At 37.3% G+C, this 11,926-nt stretch overlaps 1 protein-coding gene across 4 annotated transcripts; it reads right to left on the bottom strand.

Moving 5' to 3' along the window:
• Positions 1 to 1,443: 1,443 nt before the first annotated feature.
• On the bottom strand, positions 1,444 to 11,840 carry LOC100018068 (cytochrome c oxidase subunit 4 isoform 1, mitochondrial). Of its 4 annotated transcripts, none has more exons than XM_007477256.2 (5): positions 11,671 to 11,840; positions 8,798 to 8,871; positions 5,133 to 5,297; positions 3,045 to 3,176; positions 1,444 to 1,715 (listed from the first exon to the last, which is right to left on the bottom strand). In XM_007477256.2, the coding sequence occupies exons 2-5, from the start codon at positions 8,868 to 8,870 to the stop codon at positions 1,579 to 1,581; spliced, it is 507 nt and encodes a 168-aa protein (XP_007477318.1). In that variant the 5' UTR covers position 8,871; positions 11,671 to 11,840; the 3' UTR covers positions 1,444 to 1,578. The 4 variants fall into 4 exon arrangements, with proteins under 4 accessions (XP_007477318.1, XP_001365717.1, XP_056666415.1 ...); XM_001365680.4 differs by having other exon boundaries at positions 5,133 to 5,300; positions 11,671 to 11,836; XM_056810437.1 differs by having other exon boundaries at positions 11,339 to 11,731.
• Between the last annotated feature and the right edge of the window lie 86 nt (positions 11,841 to 11,926).

Below are 11,926 nucleotides of genomic sequence, written 5' to 3'. Positions count from 1 at the left end.
CTCCCCATTGCATGTCTCTTCACTATACCATTAACTTGCTCAGTCTCTGAAGTACATTATAAAAGTACTAGAAGATTGAAGGGGAAAATGGAACCCCACTTCCACAATTCTGACAAGACTTGTTTCAAAGACAATCATATCTATCAAGAAATATGGTTGGAGAATGTTTCAAATTGGTATTCATAATGCAACTGTGTAACCATATATCACAAAATTTAACATATAAGTCTCTTAAATATACTATGTAATGGAAGTTCAATTTCTCATTTGATTCTTTCCTATTCTTTCAATATTAAAATTTTTATTGGGGACTGTTAGATTGACAATTAAAAAAAGAGGTGACATTTATTTAAAAAGCTAAAGCTATGGATGATAAATTTACAAAGTAATATTGGCATGTTTCCCAGTTTAAAAACTGGGGGAGGCTAGGTAGCCCAGAGTGCCATGCCTGGAGTCAGAAAGACCTGAATTTAAATCCTGCCTCAGATATGTACCAGTTGTGTGACCCTGGGAAAAAAATATATCACTTTACCCTGCATGCCTCAGTTTTCTCATGTTAATTGAACTGGAGAAAGAAATGGCAAACCACTACAGTATCTTAGCAAAGAAAACCCCAAGTGGAGTCACAAACTGCCACAAATGAACACAACAAATAACTTAAAAATACCCATCCAGCTAATATCAAGATTGGAGACTCTTACATTAAAAGGAGTACTGAATTAAGAATTTTCTTTCAACTTGCTTTTCATGTTCCCACCTCAAACAGCAACCATCCCCCAACAGAAACACTAACCTATATTGTCAAAACCCTTCACCAAACTTTTAAATGTAAAAGCCTACTGTTGGACTAAGATGATGAGAATTCAATTGGGTAGAGCTGATATTCATTCAAATCTTACACAAAGAGGTTGGAGCAAAATTGCCATAATTTAACTATAAAGGAGTCAATCTGGTGATCTAGCGAAGTTCATGCATCAAACTAGGACCCAACCACAGATCCTAAACCTGACTCTACCATTAATATATCATATGATTTAAAGCAAGTCACTTCTCCTTTTGGGGCCTGTATCTTAATTTATTTTTGCAGGTAGCCTGGATGACTTCAAAGGACCTTTCTAGCTCTGACAGTTTATGTTCTATCACTTCATTTATATTACTTTATAATAAAAAATTGAGATACCTTCTAATAAATTTGATATGCACCCACAATGTAATTATTTTTGAAGCTTTGGTTCCTGATTAAAACACTCTTTTAAAAAAGTTACTAGAGAAAGTCCAATAGTGAAAATACTTCCATTTGATATTTAATTATGTAAATGCTTACTGCTTACTTAACTTAGCAAGTTTAAAAAATTTTTGCATTTGATTTTTATATTTACTAAAGATATATACATGGTGTTTAAATAGATGGAGATCAGCTATTTCAAATGATCACACCACATCTTCAAGTTAAATCAGTTGTTTATTCTTTCTTAATGTTTTACATAGAATGTTTCAGTAAATATGCTGAGGGTTGCACATACATGAAAGAACAAGTAAGAGGTTCAAATAAACAGCAGGCACCATCCCCAATTTCTTCTATTTCTTCCACTCTTTCTTGTCATAGTCCCAGTTGGAAGAGAACCCCTGGATGGGACCAACCTTCATGTCCAGCATTCTCTGAGTCTGCATGGCCACCCAATCTTCAGAAAAGGTATGTGGAATAGGACCATAAACTGTAAATTAAAAATATTTTCAAGAGAAAAAACGGACTTAATTTTTCCATTCTGACAGTAGAAATAGAGTCTGAGAAAGTTTTTTGATAATGAATTTAAATTATTATTTCCACAAGGCAATATGAAGTCAGTTCTCTCAGTATCATGCCATATTAGCTTTGCCCACTAAAGACAATGACATATATTGGGCAGGGTGGGGGAACAGGAATCTTTGATTCCTTTTTCCATAAAGAATTTAGCAGTGAGAGAGCTGTAGAATTTTTTTTTAAAAAGAAGTTAAAAAGGAGTAACTAAGTGGCTCAAAAGATGAGAGCTTCCTGGCGGGGTAACTCTGGGCAAATGACCTAACCCCAATTGTCTAGCCCTTCCACTCTTTTGCCTTGAAACCCTAAGACAGAAAATAAGGGTTTAAAAAAAAATTTAAAGCCACTCTCTCCAGATTTTGAATTAGTGAAGATATAATCTAGATGAAAAGTAAATCATATATACCAATTGGAAATTGTCTTGAACTTGTATTAACTCAGGTCCAGCCATGAAATAACAAAACTAGCTCTGAATTCTTTGAATGCCTTTTATTTATGACTTTTGTTTTTCAAAACATACAATTAAGAAATTTTGAAGAGCTTTCTGAGGGCAGTAGTGAAAGAAGTAAAATGTTTTGTGTAAATTTTTTTAACACACAGTCCACTGTGCATATTCTAGGTAGAAAGGATTTTTTCCTAATGATAGTTCTAATATAGTCCAATAAAAGTATCAGGCTATTTAAGAAACAAAGCATTCCACCTTTTAAGGCATAGTGAGTATTTCATATAAAGCACTTTGCAAATACTTAAAGTATTTGGTCAACTATAATTCAGGAGTATTTATCCTATCCTGGATGAAAGGTCATTTAAGATATCTGACTCCCTATTGACAAAACAACCTCTTTAGCAACAGCAGCATAGTATAATGGGGTGGGTGCTAAGGCACAGTTTTCTCCTCTATAAAATGGACATAACACTTGGTCTACCTACCATGATAGTTTATGAAAAATCAATGTGAAAAAAGATGTGTGCTGTGGAAAACTGCAAAGGATATAGGCATATTGTTGAAAGATATGTGAGTTAAGTCAGATCTTCATGCAGTTAAGAATCAGTTTCCATCTTTTAGAGTGCTCTTAAAGCACAAGGATCCAAACTGAGAGAGGACTCCTTTGGTCACATACTGACTTCGAAACCACAAAGTAACATTATCTATGACACATTGTACATTTACTTCCCAATTAGATTTCAGGCAATGAGTGCAACACCTCTGCTCGAAACAAAGAAAAGATCTCATTTCATTACTTACCAAAACGCTTCTCCCACATGACAATTATAGCACTAAAGCCAATGAAGAACATTGCAGCTCCTAAAATTGTTTTCCATTCATTTGTAGGTTTATTCATTTTAGCAAAGGTCTCGTTGAATTTAATGTGATACACTAAAAAGAGAAAGAAAAGTTGTTGTTTTTAAAATAGGAATCTAGACTAATATTGTATTTATTTTTAAATTCTACAACTAGACCCAGAATCAAATAAGATAATAAACTGGGCTAGATTCTGGAAACAGTGAAACATATCCAATGTTTCAAGCTATACTCTAAACATCATCTTGGACATTATAATTTCTGAAGAATCAAAATTGCTCATATGGTCCATAAGTCTACCCATGTAGACTTGTTTTTTTTTTCCATTGTGCTTACTTGTTCTCAGTTTTCCTTTCTATGAACAACAGCAAGCCCAGAGTTAGAATACACAGTCAAGGCAACTGAATCCCTGTAACCAGAAGGGACCAGTGCTCCATCTAGATGACTAAAAGATGCACAAATCTCTTTTACACAGATTAAGATTTGAATCTGAGTTACAGCTCTAATATTCATCTGTTTTGTGACTCAAGCTTCAGATTCTTCATCTAGCAAACATTTATATTACACATATAACTGATCCCATAAGGTTGTTTTGAAGCAGATAAGTGAAACTGAGTTTTCAAAAGTTACGCCAACAGAGAGTAAACTGTGATAGAACATATCAAGCTAAGGACCAGCTCAGGTTAAGTTAAGCAGCTCACGACTAGGCTGCCCACAGAGTAAATTTTTTAGCAATGACAACTCCAAACGACTTTCTACCAAGTCTTAGAGGGGTTTTGACAAGCTTTAGGAAGGGAATTCCTACCCCAATGAGCAAACAGATCTTCAAAGTCTAATTATTTTCAAAATTTTGTTTGTATGACAGGAATAGGTAATCCATTCTCAGGTCTATGAAAATAGTAACAAATTGGGAGTAGGCCTTTTTCTGAGTAAAAAACATTATAGAACATATCAAACTAGAAAATATGCTAAAATAATTTATATTTCCTTAATACACTTAAACTATGAAACTGTGTTCTACACTATAGAAAAAGTAAAAGGGTAGTAAATTTCCATATTAAAAAAATAGCTCCAAAGGATTTTGGAAGGAGCTTTACTTAAAGCTAATCCATCCAGACTACAAGGATTTAAGAACTTAAAAAAAGCATGATTGCCTCAACTACTTCTCCCTCATTCCTTTACAATCAACTTTCAACTATCCATATTGAAGAGAATAGTGATATATTTTGGAGGACTCTAAAATGAAGTGCCACTTAAGTTGGGATTTCTCACATTCTGGTTACCTACAACATAAAAAATTGATCCACACCTTGTAAGAACTAGACACTATCCAACTTTCCAGAACAGTGGGAAGATTCGAATAAGGGAGGGATGATGGGAACCATCTTTCTCTTTAAGCTGGTTGCCTCTCCTACCTTTCCTAAAGTAGATGATATCTATTTGGATCTATACGGTCATTAATGAACAAGGAAGCTCCTTCAATTCTGGTGATATGTCAGAAATAGTGTATGAAGATCTCAAAGTAGTTCATTTAAAAGGGTAAAAGTTAACAAAGGCCAAAATGAATTGACCATAGTGCTTAAAGTCTTTCTTAACCTAGCTTAGCATAAGAACTACACACACACACACACACACACACACACACACACACACACACACACACACACACACACACACACACCATTCCTACCTTTTCTCTGGCTAAATCTCCTATATCTGGAATGCTCTCCCTCTTTATCTTTATCTCCCTCTTTATCACTGCCTTTTGATTCTATCAAGTCCCAGCTTAAATCTCTAACTTTCTACAGGAAGCTTTTCCCTATTCTTCTTAATTCTAGTGCCTTCCTTCTGATTATTTCCTATTTGTCTATAGCTTGTTTGTACATAATTATTTGTTGTCTTCTCCATTAGATTAGAAGCTCCTTGAGGACAAAAACTGTCTAACTGTCTCTTGCAATTGTATTCCCAGTGTTTAGTGTCTATTACAAAGTAAGTGCTTAATAAATGTTTATTGACTTAATAAATACCTACACTCAATTTTTTCTTCATTGGACAGGTCATTCCATGCTTTCTTTTCCTTCTCTTTTAAGGCCTTCTGGCTGGAAGAAAGGTTTCTGACATGGGCCACATCCGGCAGGGGATAGTCACGACGATCAACATAACTTGGAAGACTATAATCTTCAGTCTTCACAACACCTGCTTATTATTAAAAGGAAGGAAATACAGAAAAAATAAGGAAATGAAATATAGCTAAAAAACTTCAGACATGCTGGAATAAAACTAATACCAATAAAGAGAAAAGAAAAAGATATCTCAAGTCTTTCCCACATCCCTTTGGCTATTTTAAGACAGTCCTTAAGTGACAAGACAGTTGTGTTCCAAAAGTACATTTGCAAGTTGATTGTATGAACTCATCATAAACTATTGTTCAGTTTGCAGACTAACTCATGAAAGCCTTTCTGACCTACAGTGGAGTTGAATTCTAATTCTTTGACCTTTTAAGTTAGTAAAGCAGGTAACAAAAATAGTACCAAATTTACAATCAGGAATGATTCAAATGCTACTTTGCTACTTTCTCCTGTCTGTCCCAAAAGCTTTCTGGGTCTCAGTTGTCTCATCTGTAGCATGAGGAAATTAGATTAGATGCTCTACATACATGATCTTAAGTGATATGACAAAGGACACCAAAATAATACTGAAAGTTGGAGAGGGCCACAGAAGTCATCTAATCCAGCCTATATCCAAGAAAGAACTCTCTCCCTGTCAAACAGACATCTAGCTTTAGCTTATAAGGCTCAAATAAGAAGGAACCCACTACTCCCAAAGGTAGCCCAGTCATTCTAATGTTAGATCAAATTGCTATGAAGAAAATCTTCATAACATCAAAACTAAATCTCCCTCTACAATTTCAACTTGTCACACTCTTATTCTGCTCCCTGAGAAGGAACACAAGAAGTCTAACCCTTCTTTCCTATAACAATCTTTTAGATACTTGATGACATCCACCATGTCTCTCCCAGGACTCCTCTTTTTCCAGGCTAATGTCCTAGCACTGGTATAAATGTAAAATAGCAAAGGGATAAAGATTCTGGAGGCAGTCTGCCAAAGACCTCCTAAGTGACATCAATCCTCCATCTTATAAAAAAAAAAAAGATGACAGACTTTATCAAAAGTTTTGCTAAAAATCTAGATAAACTATAAGGGTATATATACGCGTGTATTGAGGTAAACATATGTGTGTGTGTGTGTGTGTGTGTGTATCTGCCACTTTAGTAACTTAGTCAAAACCTGAAAAAAACATTGACATCTATTCCTACTGAAATTATACTGGTTTTTCCCAACTACCAGAGACTTCCTCTCTAAGGTTGCCTTCCACCTAACTGAATGTATCTTGTACATATTTATTTACCTGCTGTCTTGCCCATCTGAATGTAAACTCTTCTGAGGGTAGGAATTATTTCTGCCTTTCTCTGTATTGTCAACATTTAGTATATTGCCTGGAACATATTAAGGGCCTAGTAAATGTTTGATGATTGATCACTGATTGCCTTTTTTAAATGCTCCCCCCCATCCCATTAATAATATTCTATAATCAACAGAAAGTGAATCAAGTTCACTGACCTACAGGGGGGAAGACTTTATTCTCCATCCTTTTTAACATCAGGATAACAGATTTTTTCCAATTGTGCTTACTCTCATTCTCCTAAAATCAATGACCTTTTGCTTATCAATCTCATTTATCATTTCTTTTAGAAAACTACAATGTAGTTTATGATTTAAGTTTAAGTAAGGAAAAAGAGTCCTTCCTCTCTGACTCATCCAGACCCTCATAATGACAAATCTATTAGGATACAACTGGCCTGAGGCAAAATTTTTAAATATAGTATGCTTTTTCTGCTATTGTTCTATCTTCCTTTCGGGAATAATGTTCTATCTCTTGATGACTTTCCTTCCCTCACCTTCCTCTGCCTCCCTGTCCCTTATTTTGACAAATAGGGAGTTAGAAAACCTGAGTTCAAATTGTGCAGTTGCTAATTATCCACGGGACTTTTGGCAAATTATTTTCATTTTCTTTGCCTTTGGAAAAAGGGAGGCTTGGACTAGATCATGGACCCGAACTTATAGCAGAGGCTCTCCAGAAAACTTTTATAAATTTACATTTTTATAATTTACATTCAATTAAGTTACATATTTCTTTACACTTGTAAATCCTTAGCTCAAGTAGTTGGCAGGCCTAGAGGACTAAATGATTCCCAATGTCACTTTCCAGTTTTAAGGTCAAAGATCCTCTATTTTAATAGAAGCCTTCCTGTAAAGCATCTTTATGGGTGGTAGTGCCTTAAAGGTGTTTATAGAGACAGCTTGGTGGCTCAGTGATAGAGCCATGCTTGGAGATGGGATGTCCTGGGTTCAAATCTGACCTTGAACACTTCTTAAATGTGTGACGCTGGGCAAGTCACTTAATTCCAATTGCCTAGACCTTACCACTCTTCTGCCTTAGAACTGAAAATCTGTATTCTAAGATGTTAATGGCCTTAAAGATGGGACAAGATAGGTCTACCTTAATATTTATTCCCTAACTGCTTATTTTACTTACTGGTAAATAAACTCCACTGTTTATTTTCTGTTGTTACCTCTAGGATCAAAGACAAGTTCCTATCTGATAGCTAAAATCTCTCATATAAATAGGATGTTTCAGAAAAATCTGGGAAAACCTGTATGAACTGATGCAAAGTGAACAGAACCAGAAGAACAATCTACACAGTAACAAACATATTCTAAAGATAACCAACTTTGAAAAACTTAGTAACTCTGATCAACACAATGGACTCATCCTAATTGCAAAGGATTCATGCTAAATCGTATTATCCACCTCCAGCTAGAGAACTGGTAGGTGCAGCAGCCAAGGAAAACATGGTTAATACAGAAGTTTTGCATGACTGTACTTTTCTATAATAGACTTTGCTTTTATTGCTTTCTCATTGGGTGGGAGAGAATTCAGAACTAGTAAAAAAAGTATTTAAAAAAATAAAATCTCTTCTCTGTAATAAATTAAAAATTAAAAGCAAAAGTAGCTTTAATAAGCTGGGTCTAATCTACCACCTTCCTAGCTGCATTATGCACAATTTCCCTTCATTCACTCTTCAACCCAACAAAACTAGACTCCTTTCTGTTCCATATATAAAAATACATCTCATGTAGCAAACTTCAGATGAACTTCCTCCTTACCTACAACTCAAAATTCCTTCTTTCCTTGTGAATTCAGCTCAAATGCCACCTCTGACTTGAACCCTTTTTTCTGATTCCCCCAGCTATTAGTGCCAATACTCAAGATTACTTGGCATATATTTTGTAATGGCTATTAAGCATACATGTCTACTTCAATATGGCACACTTTTTGGGAGCAAGAACATTTAAATTTTTGTGTCTCTGATACAAGGCCCTTAGTCCAATATGAACAAAGGATTTTTCATTGATTTCAGAAAAATCTAAGCATTCCCAAGGAAAGGCTTTTTTGTGGAGGCCCATCTGATCTAAGGAGCACAGGACTAGGGACAGATGGAGGGCAAGAACCAGTGAAAATAAGGCAGTATATGCTGGAATTCACACTCTGTACCAATTGTTACCTGACAACATTTCCCTGAAATTTATGCAAATACTTGGAGGGGGAGGGGGGGAAGGAAAAAAGTACCTACCATGGGATCGAACACATGCAGAGGTTGAAATAGCACGCCTGCCAATCAGGCCAAAGACCCTGGTAGCCAACATTCTGTTAGAAAATAAAACAAAATTCCTGTTTCAGGTTCATTTGAAACATTTGCCTATAAAAAAATAACACTACTTTTTCTTCAGATATTTTGGGAGATGGTACAATTGTTTCTTCCATCAATAATGGTGGCTCAATACATAGTTCGATGGGGATATGATTAGGGAAGTAGACTCTAAGTGATCATTCTATTGCAAATATTAATTATATGGAAATAGGATTTGATCAATGATACATGTAAAACCCAGTTGAATTGCTCATTGGCTAAGGAAGGGAGGAGGGAAAGGCAAGAATATGAATCATGGAACCATGGAAAAATAACTTCAATTAAATAAATTTCTAGAAAAAAATTTATAAATAAATAATGATGGATAAAGTCAATTACACAATTTCTCAACTAAGACAAAATTTTAACCATGGTGTGACTTAATTGTGGTTAAACTCTATTTTGTGTTTATAACAAATCAAAGGAGTATCAAAATAAATATTTTGGGAAGTTAGGTCTCTAAATGTAAGGAAGCATAAAAAAAGCTTAAGGTAGTAACAAAAAGGCTATGGTAGGCTTATTCTTGATTGAGAAAGTGTCAAAATAACCTCAAACAGTTGAAGAGTACTTCCTTTGAGACAGCCTAAGGTAGTAGATCTGAATTTAGTGGTCAAGAGATTTAAATTAGGTATCTAGATGGCACAGTGGATACAGTGCTATATCTGGAGTTAGGAAGACCTAAGTTCAAATCTTGACCCAAACACTTCCTAGTTCTTTGACTCTAAGAAAGTCACTTAATCATATCTGCTTGTTTCCTCATCTGTTAAAAGGAGCTAGAGAAGGAAAAAACAAATATTTGTGTCAAGAAAACTCCAAATGGGCACAAAGAGTCCAACAGGACTGAAACAACTGAACACAATGGCCTAGCTAGGTTTGCTCCTTCACATGGATATGACTTTGGGCAAGTAATTTTGCCCTTCCTGGGCTGGGTTGCAATTTCCACATCTGTAAAATGAAGGGTTGGGCTAGATGACCTCCTAAGTTACCCTTCAAGCTATAAATCATATCATTATCTCTAAATTATTAAATAAGGCAAATGTGATATACTGGTTAAAACAAGCTAAAAGTCTAGGATTACAAAGTCCTTTAAAAGCCCTTAAATATACCTAATAAGACTTCTTCATTTTACAGATCAGCAAAACTGAAATGAAGCCCAGATCTGATGAAGTGATTTGCCCAAGGTCACATCTAAGAGCATAGTCAGTATGGACTCAGCTCTTCCAATTTTACTAGACAACTAACAAAAGGCTATTTCTGTAGGCTCAATCTACCTACTACAAAATCAGACCCCCATCCTCCTTTTGTCTTACAGGTTATAAATCCCACCCCCCAAAAGAGGTAATCTTAGGAGTAAGATTGAATTTAGAAAAGTTTCTATTTAAATGAATTAACAGAGTCCTTTCTTCTTTCTTTACTACCACCAACCCCAGGCAGTCCTCACTCTCTATCTAGAGCCAAGATGCCCAAAGGAGAGGGAGGTTTAAAGATGGTGGGAAGGGAAGGAGACAGCCACAAATTTGGGGAAAGGGGTCAGATGAAGAAATAATCAGCTTAGGGCAGTTAAAGATTGTAAACAGCTTTTCCTAAAGATAAGGAGTATTACATAAATAAGTATTATAGTCTTCCACATACATACATACATATATGTCTCCTCTTATATATTACATAAGCATTTTAGCCTCCCATATACATATATACACATGTAAAACATCTCCCCTTTTATAATATAGATTATATAAGTATTATAGTCTCCCATATATACACATAAAACACTCTCTTCTTTTAAAATATATGTAGTCTCCAATACATATACACCTATACAAAACTGTCTTCCCTTTTATATTTTCCAATCTAAATATACATATTACATGTCTCTCTTTACATAATATATGCATTATAGAAGTTAGTGGTAGTCTCTCGGTGACCGAGAATGACTATAAGTACTGGTCTCCCATATACACATATATACACGACAAGTCTCCCCTTAAATACATTATGGTCTCCTTTGTGCATATGCACATATATGGCATATGTCTCCTCTTATAAAACATGTGCATTATCTATGAATCTATAGTTTCCCCCCACCCAAATGGGGAAGGGAATAAATAGGGGCATATAGGTGTGACATAATTTTCTTTTCTGATCCTAGCATACAGCATTACTGTGAAATATCAGTAGCGACCCTCTATCCTGCCAACCTAGCTTTTCTCGTCTGACAAGTAAGAAAACCAAGGCCCAAAGAGGAACAGTGTCTTGTCCAAGGTCACTCAGTGCAATTCCGCAGAGAGTAGGGGGGAACTCGAACCCAGATTTCTGAGCTCCAAATTCAGTTTTACTACTTTTCGGCCCCAGCCACCTTCACTCCGCTCCCTGGCTCCTGCGCCCCACCCTGGAGAAAAAAGGACGAACAAAGCCTGAGAGGACCTGACAGGCCTCTTCCGGCCCAAGGTCACTAGGATGACAAGCGGCGGCAGCGGTCAGCGCCGAGCCCCGGCATGGGCGCCCCATCCACCTCCGCCTCGCCGCGCCCCTGGGCCAGAGCCTGAAGGTCATATTCGGCCCAAGAACCGGTGTGCAGGCCGCGCCGCCGCCCAGAGGCCTGGTTCCCGCAGGCCCGCTAGTGCTCAATGTCACCCCAGGCTTTTGGCCTGGGGCGTCCCATCCTCTCCCGGTCCCAGACGCAGAGGAGAGAGCGGTCGCTCCGCCGCCCCGAGGAGCAACGGGGTCTGGCCGAGCTGCCACAGCTGCAGCCTCACCTGCTGCTGCTGCTGCCGCCGCTGCTGCCTCTTCCTACTGCCCTCCACACTACGGCAACCCGCGACCGGAAGAGAGAGGCCGTGACGCTGCGCAGGCTCTAGGGATACTGGAGGACCTGGGAGCACGAGGCCCCGCCCACCGCCCCTACCTGCCGGAGAGCGGGATCTCGCCGTCGTGAAGAGCCGCCGTGGGACGGCTTTACGACCGGCGCCGCTTTGCGGCAGGCCCCCTGATAGGAGTCAGGCAGCTGTTCGG

Source organism: Monodelphis domestica, chromosome 1 (assembly GCF_027887165.1).
Source record: "Monodelphis domestica isolate mMonDom1 chromosome 1, mMonDom1.pri, whole genome shotgun sequence".
In the NCBI taxonomy this organism is placed as follows: Eukaryota; Metazoa; Chordata; class Mammalia; order Didelphimorphia; family Didelphidae; genus Monodelphis; species Monodelphis domestica.
The sequence above is the reverse complement of the archived record's forward strand: the minus strand, read 5'-3'. Positions and strand labels throughout refer to the sequence as shown.

Coding starts and splice junctions, on each gene's coding strand:
- LOC100018068 (XM_001365680.4), bottom strand. CDS start 8,870: ATGTTGGCTACCAGGGTCTTTGGCCTGATTGGCAGGCGTGCTATTTCA. Junction 5,301..8,797: donor TGCATGTGTTCGATCCCATG/GTAGGTACTTTT, acceptor TTTAATAATAAG/CAGGTGTTGTGAAGACTGAA. Junction 1,716..3,044: donor CATGTGGGAGAAGCGTTTTG/GTAAGTAATGAA, acceptor TTTAATTTACAG/TTTATGGTCCTATTCCACAT.